The sequence below is a fragment of the Haliotis rufescens genome, unplaced genomic scaffold (genome assembly GCF_023055435.1).
Source record: "Haliotis rufescens isolate VD_foot unplaced genomic scaffold, xgHalRufe1.0.p SCAF_15, whole genome shotgun sequence".
Taxonomy (NCBI): domain Eukaryota; kingdom Metazoa; phylum Mollusca; class Gastropoda; order Lepetellida; family Haliotidae; genus Haliotis; species Haliotis rufescens.
In genome coordinates this window covers 21,879,773-21,895,961 of record NW_025963835.1, presented here as the reverse complement: position 1 = coordinate 21,895,961, position 16,189 = coordinate 21,879,773, and the positions used below count along the sequence as shown (strand labels likewise).

Below are 16,189 nucleotides of genomic sequence, written 5' to 3'. Positions count from 1 at the left end.
CAATCGTTTAACTTACAGGTTTTGTATATCAGGGGTAATGGCGACATGGAAGATATCAAGAGGAATCAAGAGGGATAAACAAAGGCATGCTTACTGGTATCAAGACTCATAGTTAATCCGTTTATATATATATTCGATATGTGAAACACTGATGATAACTTTCTGTCTTCAATTAAAAGAATCAATCAATTAGTACTGCAAAGATATATCAAGAAACATCAGCATTGCGTATTTAGCGTTTCGGTAGACTATGAATTAAAAGTTACAAAAGCTGTTACAGAATAAAAAGAAAAATCTCTGCTTGAAGGCAAAGTCTGTTGTACGATTCCGACTATATTGTAAGCAGGTGTCTATGAATCACCATCAATTAGTGATGATAAGGTGAGAGCATCCAGGTCCACCGGTGGCACCCGTCACTAAGACATGCAAAAGTAGTTCAAGAGTCCTCCTGCACAAACGCGGGAACATAAGGAAAAGTTAAAACAAGGAATTACATCGACATAATTTTCATCACGTGTCCTCCACATCTGACATAAAACATAGTAGAGTAGAATTTAAGACACAATATGGTTCGAGCCTTTTGGGTGAGCAAGAAAGGATGGGATGGGATGTACACAATGGTCCCTGGTATCTGAACGGGTGGGGATAATCATGAAGTCTTTATTCTTTCACAATGGACGTCGGATTCTGCCCAAGGGACCATCCTCTCCAACGATGTTTTACTGGCTCCTTCTTTCCGCATTTTACACGTTTATTCCCCCGCCCAGTCACCTTCCTATAGAGATAACAACAACTGGGTCATTCCTTCTGATAGTGTAAGGTTGTGACCTGATACAAGTTCACACGCCATGTTTGAATCTTGGGATGCATCTAGATACGCCATAACCCAGAATGGTCTGTCAAACACAATGTCAGTCACAGACTGAATCACTGTCGTGTTGTCAAGGTCAACAACATACACTTTACTGCTCCTACCGTCCAGTAGAAAGCCTAGATGTAAGGCACCTGCCTCACCAATTTGATTGCAAGCAATAGGAATATCAGAGAGGAGCTTGCCATCAAACCTAACCCAGAGACAGAGCTGGTGCTTATGCTTTGGACATCCTATGATGCGTACACTTAGTCCAGTTGATTGGTTCCAGCAAGTATCTGCGGGGTTGGCAGTCATTGCTGTCTCAAATACCATGCTTCTTTTCTCAGTGACCTGTTTCAAAGAGAAGCTGACTTTCACCAGAAACATCTCTCGTCTTCCGCCTCTGATAACCAAAGGTCTTGATGTCAACAGACGTCTCCACGACCTTATTCGACATCCTGTGTCTTGTGGCGGAGTTTTGGGCTTTTCATTTGTTACCAAAGTATCAGATACAGTGATGTCGTCACTCGCTGTACTGCAGTCCCATTCAAGGAGCGGACCTAGGGAGGAAACAAACGACAAACCAATAACACAAAACACATTCATTGTAAATCTAATTCACAAATACACGTTATTGAATCAGTATAACATAACTCCCATTCAAGTTGACAGCCGCCTCATAACTGAGAATGTTTTTATTAAAATGATACATGACGAAATATGTATTTTCCACCTCCCATGTATTATTCCTTGAAGTGAAAAAAGTTACATTTCATTTCAACGAAATATATAGTACAAGAGAAAGCAAATCATATGAACAGTTATATGGGTTTTTTAAAAATGTCCTTCATCTATCCATCTAACCTTCACGACTATCTGTAGATTGGAATTTTTTGTCTGTTCGTTATTTAACGCCGCCAGCTATATGAGGGCGGTCTGTAAATATTCGCGTTTGGACCAGCCAATCCAGTGAATGAGATCATGAGCATCGACCTGCCCAATTGGGATATTATGACAAACAAAATACAAGACAGCGAGCCTGACCAGCCGATCTGGTTAGTCGCCTCTTACGGTAAGCATCTGGTGCTTGTGGAACCGACGAGCATGCGTATGATGTAGACAAACAAAGAGTCATGGTCAGGGTTAAATTATGATTCAAACCCATCATCATCAGACATTGGCATAACTGTCTACGGAAATCCGCACAGGAGCCTTACACCACAGGTCAAGCAGTGCCCCTTATGTTGATGGGCCCATGAGTAAGATAAGTTGGAGCTTAAACACATGACATCTCACATGAAATGGCTTTACCTCCACTGGAAATGGTCTTGCCCACATAATCGACTAAAACAGATTACAATGTAACTAACTGTAAATTCAACACCTGTCGAACTAAAGATTATGATATACCTTTATCTATTTAAAAACTAAATGTTAGTTTTACTACAACATACTCAAACAAACTACAATTATATATATATATATATATATATATATATATATATATATATATATATATATATATGTATATACACAACCGTTTACATTTAGTTAAAAAGTTAAGTCATTATAAGTAGACGTGGGACAGTAGTCATCACAAATTGTCGAACCACAGCTACCTCATGTCGACAATAACATTTTACAGATATTTTTACATACATGTACATAATAAAAATTAATTTACCCTTTTGAAATTCTGCAGGTGTCAGTGTGATGGCATTGTATCTGTCATTCAATGGTACATATCCCGGCCTCTCTGTTGGGAAGTATGCGACTGACCTTATCAGTCCTGCTCCCTGGATGGCGGAGGAAAGGTTGGTCATGTTGGCAGGTGCAAGGCCTACGCCTGTCCTCGTATATTGTATCTCAATGTCAGACTCCTGCAACATCTTTGTGAAAGAAGCAGCCGATGACGTCATAATGTGTAGACCTTCTGTCTGGTCAGCTCTACACCTAATCTGCCGTGTGGTTGTCCAAAGAAGAGTTTACCTGAGGTTTGTCTAGCAGTTGTTTAGTTGACTCTAAGGCCTCATTATTGAGTTTAAAACCACTGCTAAAAAAGCCTTTAATGTCTCACAAGGATCCGTCTTCTTTCCTGACGTTCTATTATCTTTGGTCAGTGCTATGTTTGGCAGGTTACATGGTAAGGTCAATAACATGCTCGCGTTGTCATAGCCTCATATGTCTGTAGGTTTGTGTGTGGCTTAAAACTAACACAAATATATATATGTATATATTATTTATAGTTATATATATTTGTATGTCAATATATTTGTGCTTTTATATATGTATATATTCCGTGTTTACACTATATTGCACCCTGATACTAAAGAACGATGTGTGTTGACATTGCTTCATATAGAAGAATACAGTGTTATCCACCCCGTGGAGTATTGATGATGTCAGGCAAATGAAGGTTTACACCATTCACAACCACGAATAGTTTAATATCTTTTTTCACGATTCTAGATACACACACATCTTTAAACACATATCCAATTAAGCGAGGCTTAAATATACTTATACCAGTAGTCTTCATATATCCTGTATAACAATGCCCTTTCCTTTCAAAAACAATAATCAGTTTCTGCATGGATTCTGAAACATCCTGCCTCTGGTTCCTGGGGATTCTCTATTAAATTTAGTCACTTGCAGTCTATGCGGCTCGAAAGAGGCGAGAAAATGAATATGGTGGTCAGGCTGGAAGACTTGGTTGATTAGGCGTCATCATACCTCAGCATAGATCGCTGTTCATTATATTATCAATCACTGGATAATCTTGGTCAGATTCGATTATATACAGGCCGCCGATTTATAGCTGGATTATTGCAGAGTGTGTTATTGAAAAAGAAAGTTATATCCTAGGTTATTGCAACATAAACTGTACTCACTCACGAACGTCTCTTGAAGCTATTTCTGTTGTAATTCGCACGTGGGGCGTATACTGACCTACAGCCCTGCATATGTGTCACACACACGAGAACTGACAGGTTTTGACAATGCTCACATAGACGGCCGGGTTAGTTATTACAATAGGGTTTGATGTTATCGTTGTAGGTTATCTCAATGGCCGCGTTCCTGTTTCAGTTAGTGATTGTGTTACACAACATCATTTCGTCAACATTTCACCCGTATAGCCACAGGAATAATCTTTGCAATCATAAAAAAGGTATATACAATAAAACAGTAAAAAACAGATTCAATATAAAATATGCTCTTTCAGATGTGTTAAGTTAGGTTTCCGCATTCATTCAAAACGTTTGATGTATTATCATGGAGATGCGATATTTGACCTTAGCGACTTCATGCATGAAGCAATTCCTTGAACTTTATTTGATTGTTTTCTCCGCGTGCAAAGACGTCAGTTCGTCGTATTTATCACTGGTAGCATATTTAGATATGTACTTATCTCCTTGTTAACAATAGTTTGACTGAAGTTAAACTTTTCAGTTTGAGTTTAACTGTCACAGACGGCATAGCTTAGAGTTAGTTAGCTTGTCATAATTTAAAAGAACTTAACCTAAAGTAATAAAAGCGCTATAAAGCGTTTTAACCCGTAGTACTATCACCTTTAAGCACATTTATTGTTTACAATGAATCAGATACAATCAGGTTGTACATTTGCCATGTCACATCTCCTTCAAGCATCATATTTATCGCATCTGTGGCCTAGTGGATAGTGCGTCTGCCCAGATAGCGGAAAGTTGGTGGTTCAATTCCCGGCCGCGTCATACCAAAATACTCTAAAAGATGGTACCTGTTGCCCTTCCTGGCGATTGACATTAGCAACATAAAATACTACCTAAATTAATAATTTGAAACAGTCACAAATTCACAAAATAGATTACAGCAGTCGCCTTTAACAAGGCTGCTACTTGCAAGTGAGTATAGGTAGTTTTGAAGATGGAATTGGTAATGCTCCTTCTGTGTCATGGGATGGGGGCCTATCAATAATCGAGTCTAGATCAGGCTTACCGGTGGTTGAAAGCAACATGCATGCCCAATGACATACAATCAACCAAGTCACAGAACCTGACCATCTGATCCGTAGTTTGGTTGCCTCTTTCAGCACGCATGAAGTTGTCAGGATCTTTCTAGATTTCCAAGGTAAATAAATAAAAAAGTGCAAGTTGACAAATACATTTTGAAATTGAAATTGAAACAAGTTGACCTATCAATCAATGTGTAAAAGAATTTAGTGTGAAACCCAACAAACGGCAAAGAAATGCTATACAATCAACAACTGCCATATAGATTTAACTAAGTTTTCAAATCGGTACAAATTACTGCAAAGTAATTACAACGGGTGAATACACTAAAGTGGCTGTAGAAAATCCACAAAAGTATATGTGAGAGCCATAAAGTCATTGACATTAATATTTACCTTGAAGCAACAGCGGTCAATCTTCCAAAATAGGCCTAGTCTGGATGTCCAGGGTGGAAACAATGATCTTCACACGATTATTTTTCACCAGCCTTGACTGTTGACATTTCAGCAGATGCACTCAGTGACCACTCAATGGAATGTTTGAAGCCTACGTGCGTACGCATAGTTGCCTTGTCTAATGGGCACAAATGTTTATTCTGGACACTAGTTCATGATGAATGTAGCGTTTTCTCGCTACAGAACTTCTGTGTAAGAGCCACAACTGTGACATTTCTTTCAAATATTAGCGTCGAATGCCGTGAAATGTTGAAACTGACAGGTAAAAAAATCACTTGTGTCATAAAATGCCTAACAAGCGGCTGTTCCAGTTCCATTGACAATGACATTGCACCAGCAGGCTCATTCCCAGTAAATCAACCGGTTAATGTGGAACCACATCATAGATCGGGTTGTCATCTTATTTCGTGTAAAGCGCTCGGTTACAAATTCAAATAAGAGGTATCTCCTCTACAGTGGGACTACATCAAATTTCAAAACAGGGTAAGTTTAAATACGATGTTTATCACACAAATTCAAGCAATTTTGAAGCCCCATTCATAACATGGCAACATAACCTGAATGTTGCACTTCACTATTTCATTCATAATCCAGTTAAGATAACATCATAATACAAATAGATATTTGTTGTAGACAGTAGAAACATAAATTATTACTGCTGATACTGATAAATCACTGTTGAAAGAACTTTGGATAATAATTCCACAGAGAATAACATGACCACAAATTTTACCAGATGATTTCTTTCCTGTGGTGTTATGCAAGAGGTGAAGCAGTCACGTAAAAAATATCATTCGAAAAGGTTTCATTGAATACGACTTCCTCCCTATCCCCAACCCACCCAACTCAGCCTCACCCCATCCTACCCAACCTCACCCCATCCTATCTTGAAGCAACACCGGTCAATCTTCCAAAATAGGCTTAGTCTGGATTTCCAGGGTCGAAACAATGATCTTCACACGATTATTTTTAACCAGCCTTGACTGTTGACATCCTACTCACCCTCACCCCAACCTACCTTGAAGCAACGATAGAAACATAAATTACCCAACCTCACCCCATCCTACATAACTACACAGGTAGGAAACACACGTTCATATTTTAAGAGTGTTTCTTGTTCCAGGTCAAGTCAGCCATCATTACTGTGTCGTCAAAGTAATTTGGGTTGGAGTGTGTAAGTTCCTTTCAGCATTAGCTCAGTTAAATAAGAGCGCGTCAGTTTAATGTTGAAATCACGGAAATATTAGTCATGAACCAAGAACCTTAATCCAAGTATAACATTCTAAAGCACGGTCACCTGGCTATCCCCGTCCATGACACATCGAATCATGTTGCATTGGACGACTGGGCAGCCCGTGCCCCGAGTCATAAAAACCCTAATGAAAATATAATTTCCAGTCCAACCCTTACATTGGGGGTGTTTTACTTACTCAGATGACGTCATATGACTGACATAGCTTTATATATAACAATCTCGCTGACATTAAATGACGTAGTCCTTTGTGAACGTCATAAACATGGTCGAAGTAGAGAACTTGAAATCAGATGAAAAAGTACATCATGTCTAAAAAATGAAAATACATAAATACGGGCTATTTACAATTGCAGTAAAACATGGTAACAACAAACATCACGGGACTGTTGAAATGAGTTGATTACAGGCGAGGATGTGGTGGTGCCCCATTAGTACTACACGGGTTATCTCCCATGAATTATCCGTTGCCACACGTTGACTGAGGTGATATGGCGATCCTCAGATGATTTCAACGAAGACTTTTTTTGTGTCAGGACTTTCAAAGTTGTGGTCAATTCTATATTTATATATTATATTCTATGATAGTACTGTTCCACCTGCATGTGTGTATACATTCATAATGAGCCACGGCAACGACACAACAGTGTCATGTTTACTTGAAATAGTATTTGCCGTAGTCAGCATGCGATGATAGGTAATTGAGAATTGATATGATTGTATGATATAACACTCTTCGAACGTAAGACGCATTTTATGCTAGCATGAGAATGTTCAGTCGTAAACTTTGTTATTCTAGTCTGCGTTTAACGAATGTCCACTTTATCGCTTTATGCTTTGAGATAGTAAGATACTGAGGAAAGGTACTGAACATCAGCCGTGTTGCTTCAAATGTCAGAAGTGTCTGGACCCAATGATTCGTGTCATGAACATCGATCTACAAAATTAGGATACGATGACAAACATCAACCAAGCCAGCGTGCCTGACCACCCGATCCCGTTAGTCGCCTCTAACGACAAGCAACGTCGTCTCTTGCGGCAAGCAGGATTCTAACCCGGATCTTCACGGGTACATTCGTATTTGTATTGAACATGTAAATCAAACGTGTTTTTACATATGTACACAAGTTGGTAATGTGTCAAAGGCATACATATTATTTTACTGAGCTGTGCTTGTGTACATTGCATGTTACATAGAGTGTGTGATTGTTGTGGATAGTGTCAACTAGTCTAATGATTGTAGTTGGCGAAGGTTCCTGTGATGTTGTGGCCTGTAATCAGTTCTCCTCTTACATCTGAATTCGCGGCACAACCAACATACATCATGACCCACATGGGTCTGTCAAAAGCTACATCTGTGACGGTGGTGTACACTGTGTTATCACTGGCATCAATAACTAATATTTTGTCATTAACCCCATCCATCAGTAAACACAGTTGTTGGTCATAAGACTGTCCAACTCTGTTCTGAATGAGAGGGCGATCAGTGAGGAAGGTGTTATTATAGCCCACACGGAGACACAGCTGCTGCTTGTGGTTGAGGCATGTAGCAACAAGTACACTCAATCCAGTGCCTTGATAACAGAGAGCATCTACAGGGGTGGGGGTCAGGGCAATCTCATGTATAAGTTGATTATCTTCTATCAATTCGTTTACACGAACCCGAAACTTTACTCGATACATGCATCGCTGGGCTTCACAGTTTTTAACCATTAAAGGCCTTGATGCCAGACATGAATTGATGCTTTGCATCCGACATCCTGTGTCATGAGAAGGGCCGGCTGAGGTGGTGTTTGTGATAACACATCCAGACACGTCAATAGTGTCATGAGCAGTGCTTGAGTCCCATTCCAGAGTCGGACCTGTCGGAAGAAAACGTCCATAATAAATACCAACACATCTTGTTGTAATGTATAACACTTTAACTTCCCAACTGACAAGACACTGCTATCTACCAACCAGAAAAAGAAAGTCACAAGTTATCATAGACATTTATAAGACGTGTTATGTCACTTTCAAATGTCATAAGCGTTCTCCTCCTATATACTGGGGTGGTCGGGTAGCCTAGTGGTTAAAGCGTTCGCTCGTCACGCCGAAGGCCCGGGTTTGATTCCCCACGTCAAAGTGGCGTAAAACCTCACTCACTCACTCACTCACTCACTCACTTACTCACTCACTCACTCGTATATTTCTTAAACATAACATTGAAAACCCAAGAACCTCTTGCATGGAACATCGCTAACGCAAATCCTATCATAGCTCCTATACTTTAACATTGACTGACACTGCGATTTACGCTCTTTTAGATCTCGAAAGTGGTCGAACCTATCGAACTCAACAGACAAATGAATGACAAAACCCATTAATAATATACTGTAACATCATTGAGTGAAGGACGCAGATCTTACATATTATCTCCTGGTCACAGAGGCTCCGGTCCATCTCCATCACTGAAACAAAGATATTAATCATTATGTGTGTCCCATGTACACGTACTGCCTGCTCGCACTACTTTAATGAAGAAGGTCTACCGTGAAGATCCGGGTCAGAATAAGTCTAACGGGATCGGGTGGTCAGACACGCTGACTTGGTTGGTGCATGTCATCGAATCCCAATTGCGCACATCGATGCTTATTGTGTCAATTACTGGACTGTCAGACTCGATTATTTACAGATCGCCGTCATATAGCTGACATATTGCTGAGTGCTAATTCAAACAACAAACAAACAAATAATGCAGAACGTTCCTGTTTTAACAGAATCATCATGTGAAAAGGGAAGTACAACATGCAATTCACTGGACGGGACTGTATCAGCTGCCACACGTAATGGAATCCCAGCCATCAACGTGCGCCAAGTTGGTGTTCGTCCCATGTCAAGCTGACAGGGCACGATAATGTCTGACAGACCGTTATCCCCTGGATACCACAGGGACATATATGTCTTTGAGGTCGAATAGAACATATTCAACATCATGCACATTAAACGCACTTCATAGTTTTGAATTCTGCTGCAGATGTGTTTTTCTGTGATTATCCGGGGTTGAGTCGAGATCACTGGCATCTGATTTGTCAAGACAACAATTTTTTTCTGAAACGTCACCACGAACCAAAGAATCGTTCAGTCCGTTTTAGAAAAAAAGCCGCAAACATGATTGCCGAAGTGAACTTTCCGTCATGGTATCTCGGTGTCCTAGCTCTAAGAAATCGGCATTGGTCCAAAGGAGCAACAGGAGCAGTACAAGGAGCCACACACACACACACACACACACACACACACACACACACACACACACACACACACACACACACACACACACACACACACACACATATATATATTATATATATATATATATATATATATATATATATACGCATACATGCACGCAAACGTAGCTATGTCAGTACAATAATCTGGAAAGCGACGTTAATACCCTTTACATTTGTACATGTATGTTGTAACCAAACTACAAACGATGTTACTGTGGAACATTTTGAGCATACATACGCTCATCTCACTTCTTATTTTGAGAAACTATTTCTCCGAGATGCAGCTGGTTGGTTAACGGTGGCCAGTGTAAACATGACCTACTATTTGAAGATGTGTACACATCCTTCGAGGCATAAAATAGTGAAATAAAAGAATGATAAGAATTCAGTTTGACATTTTGTGTGAGGATGGGCTTACATAGAGCAAGGGTCAAACTGTATAAACGTCGGTGCATGCACGCCAATGCTTAAATAACAAAATTAATCATATTTTATTCTTATAATATGTAAAATACTGAGACAAAATGAAAAGAATAAACACATTCTATTTAAACACATACGTCCGATATTAACAATAGACTTTTTAGAAAAAAAATTGGATTAAATTATATTAATGTTCAACAATTACGCATGTTATGAAATTAAAATAAACGAACTAATTTTTTTTTTTCAAAGACATTACTTACATCATATAGGCCTAATTTATTGTTGCCGAAAAAGTATCAAATTCTGTTTTACACATCCAGGTTGTTTTTTTCAGTTGAACGAATGTTGATGAAATATATATTTATCAATATACCACTGTCGTCTTGTCTCAATGCCACATCTCCAAAGACATAAAACAAGTCATGACGTCAAACAAACATGTATCAAATTTTCAGTTTTCATCATATATGCTGGCACTTGATTATTGATGGCACACCATGAGTCATGAATGCTTGAATCTGGGGACTAATTCACATGTGTGATACGCCCATCCATTTCGTTATTACTTCCTTTTTATGTAGTATGATATCCTCATTAATTATGATTTGTGACCTCAACGAATTCAGCTTCAGTATCTATATCTGTGAAAGTAAACACTATCATTGAGTGATTATGAGCTGTCTGTTAGTCGAAATGTTAAATAACTATATATATTGTTATCGATCAATATTTGCAGTATGTATTCAGGGAACAGTCTTTATGTCTTTTGTTTATGTTCATTAATGTAACACATCCGCACAAACGTAAGTGTCAATTACGTGTACACTGAAATATTTGCATATTTGTAGCTGAGGCTACATATGAAGTCAATTCTTCTAAATAAGTACGTTGAAGTTATGACTTCACAGGGTGTCTTTTTAATCCTTAACACAAAAGAACAACAAAACAAAATTAGTTTATTGTTCAGCGCATTAATGCAACTACGGCCCTATTTGTGTTCGATTTATGGAAACATAAATCAAACGTAACAACAAACATTTCCATAACAGCATACATATAGACCAAAAAATAAAGAAATGTACTTTGACTTTCGTTTTGTTTTAATCCTATCATTTTCAGCTGGGGTGTGAAATTAAACATCTATTGGAATTCGTTATGATACATTTTTCAGTCAATTTGTAAAATAACTGAATATTCTGAATGATATATTTAATGTGACACAGATATGGTTTACGTGGATTATCATATGAAGAGTGTTAAATGCTGGTATAAACCAATTAGAATGAATGATGACAGATATCCCCGACAATGTTATTCACAATGAAGGAGCTGGATGAATGTGATAGAATTACTTGGGCAACTCATATTAAACATTTACTTGACATTTATGGATTTGGTTACGTTTGCACGAGCAGAACATTGGTGATAGTATTGGATATGGAATATTATGTTACAGCTTTCAGAAACATCAGAGACAGATCACAACTTTTGAACAAAAGAGTCGTTTGACGCTCCTAGAAATCTTCGGAGAAAGAACATCTACTAGTGTAACCTAAAAATGCTGAAACGTCGGTGCTGGAATACTGCTCGTCACAAAGGGGAAGTTCACTTTTGGAAAGTTGGAAAGTTGGAATCACCCCTGTTGTGAAACAGTCTTCGGGAGTTTGCTGAACAACAAAAGATCCTGTGACATTGAATAGTGAGTGAGTTGTGTTTTACGCCGCATTTAACAGTATTCAAGTTATATCACGGTGTGTCAGCTTCATGTGGGAGGAAAGCCCGATGTGATGCAGGTCTTCGGTGAAATAAACGAGCACGGGTATGGTGCTGACAAACCAAGAAACAAAATCGGGGCGAACCGGGATTCGAACCCACAACTCTGCACAGCGAATCGCGGCTCCTTAGACGACTAGGCCACCCGTTTTTTACCAAATCTGAAACAATTTCGGTTTCCAACAGATAAAAGACTCCTATAAGAATTCAAATGGTTTAATTTGCCATACTGACTTCAGAAAATGCGTGATTTCATTAAAAAACATGAACATGCCAAAATGTCAATTTACACATCAATAGCGTGTGTGTCCACCTCTGGTTGCGATGCAAGCAACACATCTTCGTCTCATGGAAGTCCTGTGGGATATCTGTCCATGTATGCTGGAATATGTTCCTGGAGCGTCTGTGGAACACGTGGTTGACGTTGAAGGCGCCGATCCATCTCATCCGACTTGTGCTCGATTGGTGAGAGATCAGGGGAGCGAGCCGGCCAGGGGATAACATACACGTTGTTTTGTTGAAGAGAATATCGAACAAGTCGAGCAATATGAGGCCGGGCGTTGTCACGAGGAAAGGTAATGCCTGGGCCATGACGACGCAAAAGCGGTAGAATAACAGGGCCGATGATCTCGTCGGAGAAAGTCAGTGTTTGACCCACAGTCTGGGGAAGGTTTTAGCGAATTGTGAATTTGGGGAGGCAACAAAAGACATCATAGCCGGGGGGTTCAAAATCAGTACATGGTGTGGCCACCACGGGCGTTGACTATAGCCACACTTCTCCTGTACATGCAGTGGACTAGCCTGTTGATGAAGGCCATTAATATGGGGATATGGGTCCATATCCTCAGGAACGCTACACGCAGTTCTGCTGTAGTTGTCGGCCTTGGGCGTACGTCGTTGGGTCGGCGTTGGATCTCATCCCACAAGAGTTCAATGGGATTCTAATCCGGACTGAGGGCAGGCCAAGGCATGATTTGGATGTTGTGCTGCTGGAGGAAGTCCCTGGTGACTCTGGAAGTGTGGGGACCGACGTTGTCTTGCTGAAAGGTGTGGTTTTGATGACGGGCAAAAAAAGTTCAGTCCGATTACACCCAAACCATGATGCTTGGGCCGTCCCACGGGTCTCGTTCCATAACACAAGCATCAGCATAACGTTAGCCATCCACCGTTGAAACACAGTAGCGACTTTCATTAGTGAAGACGATACTTCTCCATTGTTGTTGACGCCAATTTTGATGCTGCCTGGCCCAATGCAGTCGGGCCTGTCGGTGACGATCTCTCAGGATGGGTACACGAGCAGGACGGTGGCACGAGATGTTGTTGGCAGTTAGATGACGCCGGACTGTACGATCACTGATGGCACGCTGGTGGTTGCCAAAGGTTTGCCCAGCTGTTTCAGTGGCCTTTCGGAATCGATTCTGCAGATTTGGGCGTATCTTGTCTGGGAATAGTGACTCAAGGACGACCACTACGCGGTCGGTCGTCGGTCGTCGGTGGTGATGTTGTGGCGATGTTGCAAACGATATATCGTTCTGACGTTGACATTGAATGCATGTGCAACGATCTGTGCACTCTGGCCTGCTTGCAGTCTTCCGATCGCTTGTTGCCTCTCATTACCTGATAATCTTGGCATAGCTGATTAATCGAAATAACGAAAGCCAGCTTAACAGTTTTGATTGTCTTTTATATCCATACCATCCACGATATGCACGTGCATCATGTTTTTGACAAGACTTTTCGCAACTGAGTCCCATTGCACTTTTGTAGGCTGCGTTTGGGCAAAGCACTCCATTTTACACTCAATTGTTAAATGGACTTTAAGGCAACAAAAAGAAGCAGTAGAACGATAAATGAGTTTATTGACCAAACAACATGTTACTGCCAGTGTCTGTTAAGTTTTATCAGTATTTTCAGAAGTGACGTTTCTTTTGCCTTTCAGTATACATATTCAATGTCTTCGAAGTAGTAACACCATAAAGAATAACTTACAATTTACGCTGTCAAGATATCACACAAGTCACATAATGACCAGTTATCAAATATCATGACGACAAGCTGATAATGTGAGAATTTCCTTGCCCAAAGAGGCACCACATGTGCATGTGCTTCAGCGTTGGGCAGGACCGAAGCCCTAGAAACTCTTAGGCGCCAAGCAGCCGAACACAGTCACCCATCCAAGGACTCCCCGTGACTAACGTGACCTGTGGTTTAACGCCGCTTTGAACTAAATTACAGTTATGGTTCTGGGGTTCAATTCCACGATCACAGTTTTTTGGTACTTCTACATTTGTAAGGGGGCAGGCGGGTAGACTCGTGGCTGAAGGGTTCGCTCGTCACGCTGAAGACCCGGGTTCGATTCCCGACATGGGTACAATTTATGAAGCCCATTTCTGGTGTCCCCCCGCCTTGATATTGCTGGAATATTGCTAAAAGCAACGTAAAACCTTACGCATACACTCACTCACATTTGTAAAAGACGCGAACGACAGGGCCGTTGAATTGAGAAGATGTCTGAGACCAGAATTAAATTGAATAGAAATAGCAACGTTGTTTCTTGCTGTGAAGACACATTTGGTTTATGAAAAACGACACAGACAATAACGATATATGAACTATATTGTTGTAAGGGCGACAATTTGACAACGCGACAGTGTCCCTTCTAGGATTCCATACATAGGAGGTAGCTGCACACATGATAAATAGATGAACAATATGTAATAGTTTACTACCTACCTGTAGGGAACTCTGCAGGTTCCAGTGTGATGGCGTTGTATGCTGCTGTATCTGGCATACCATTCGGCCTCTTTGTTGGGGAGAACGTGACTGATCTGACCAGTCCTGCCACCTTGATAGTATCCTGAAGATGTTTTACGTTTCCTTGAACAAAAGTGACTCCAGTCCTGTCAAAGGGTATTTCCTGTGGTGACTCCTTCAACATGGAGATCAAAGAGGCCTCAGATGATCCCATTACTTGTAGATCTTCCACCTTGTCAGCTTTGTTGCGCATCTGTTGCATGTATTCGGAAGAAGATTTCACTTTAGTCAGCAGTAGTCTTGTCGAATCCAAGGCCTCCTCTGTTAGCTTCAGATTTTCAGCAGATTTCCCCTCAACATCTGATAGAAGAATTGTTCTTCTTTGATTCAGTCTATCGGTCAGGTTGTCAAAGATTTCATTGATATCATCTCTTGCTACCTTCATTGACAATTTGATGTTCTCTATCTTCTTTTGAAGGGCTGACTCCGTTTCGCTCAGTCTCTTTGTCTTCTCTTCTATCTTTCCTAAAACATCACTTGTGGACTTCGCTTTTCCTTGGTGTGCTTCATCCACAGACACGACGTTGTGCCCCTTCCCTTTATCGTGATCTACTACAGTGCAGGACACACAGACGACCTTGTCACAAGTGTAGCAGTAGAACTGTAGAGGTTGTTGGTGCTGACTGCACTGATGTAGACGACGAAAACTCTGCACAGGTCGGCCCTTCATTTCATCAAAGGTATTTATAGTGTGGGTCTTTGATACCGTATTCCGTTTATGGGCACTTAAGCAAATGGAACATAAAAATGTTCCACAGTTGTCACACTGAGCTACAGCTGTTTCCTTGTCAGGGCAATTTGTACATGGTAGATGGAGACCTTTCTGGATCTTGAGGTAGTCTAGAGTCTTCAGGATGACAGTCTCTTTGGGCAGAGATTTCACCCCACCAGGCAGATTATGTCGCCGTCGACACATGGGGCAGGATAGGGTTGCAGCACCTCCACTGCAGGTTTCTAGACAGGGCTGACATATGGACTGTACACAACATGGCATACGACGGGGAATTCGTGTTGCGTCATCAAAGTGTTCTGTACATATTGGGCACTCTGTTAGAAGATCCTTGATCGCAGCAACTGAGACAAGATCCGACATGATGTCTGGCAAAAGACAATCATCACGACCATGTTAAATGAAATGGAATCAATTTCTTTCATTGTGATGGATTTCAACATATATTATGAATTTGAATGTGTCGTGAGACAGTGGTTATATATGTGATCAATTACCCGAAGCATAGACTCCCACCTACACATACGCATGTCATCACTTCACACGAATGTTACAGACTAGGATTCAGAATTCCACTCCTCATATACATGTTTCTCTTGCGGGTATATCATTTAATTTTGCTATG

The 16,189-nt window shown here is 40.5% G+C and overlaps 2 protein-coding genes across 2 annotated transcripts in view; both read right to left on the bottom strand.

Annotated features, from left to right (window-relative positions):
* LOC124135191 (E3 ubiquitin-protein ligase TRIM33-like) overlaps window positions 1–2,236 on the bottom strand; it is a 34,135-nt gene extending 31,899 nt beyond the window's left edge. The window contains exons 1-2 of the mRNA XM_048396307.1: window positions 2,150–2,236; window positions 362–1,413 (exon numbers count right to left, since the gene is read on the bottom strand). The gene's annotated coding sequence lies outside the window, so the exon portion shown is untranslated. The remainder of the gene's footprint in view (window positions 1–361; window positions 1,414–2,149) is intronic.
* Window positions 2,237–6,154: 3,918 nt separating this feature from the next.
* Window positions 6,155–15,936, bottom strand: LOC125380078 (E3 ubiquitin-protein ligase TRIM71-like). The gene is made up of 3 exons (XM_048396313.1): window positions 14,754–15,936; window positions 8,958–8,999; window positions 6,155–8,411 (listed from the first exon to the last, which is right to left on the bottom strand). Exons 1-3 carry the CDS (start codon window positions 15,925–15,927, stop codon window positions 7,780–7,782), a joined length of 1,848 nt encoding a protein of 615 aa, XP_048252270.1. The 5' UTR covers window positions 15,928–15,936; the 3' UTR covers window positions 6,155–7,779.
* Window positions 15,937–16,189: the final 253 nt, after the last annotated feature.

Excerpts from the sequence above, each read along its gene's own strand:
- LOC125380078 (XM_048396313.1), bottom strand. The coding sequence starts at position 15,927 with ATGTCGGATCTTGTCTCAGTTGCTGCGATCAAGGATCTTCTAACAGAG. Across the intron at positions 9,000-14,753 it reads ACCTGCAGAGTTCCCTACAG|TGATGGAGATGGACCGGAGC; the intron begins GTAGGTAGTAAA and ends TCTTTGTTTCAG. Across the intron at positions 8,412-8,957 it reads CTGTGACCAGGAGATAATAT|GTCCGACTCTGGAATGGGAC; the intron begins GTAAGATCTGCG and ends TTCTTCCGACAG.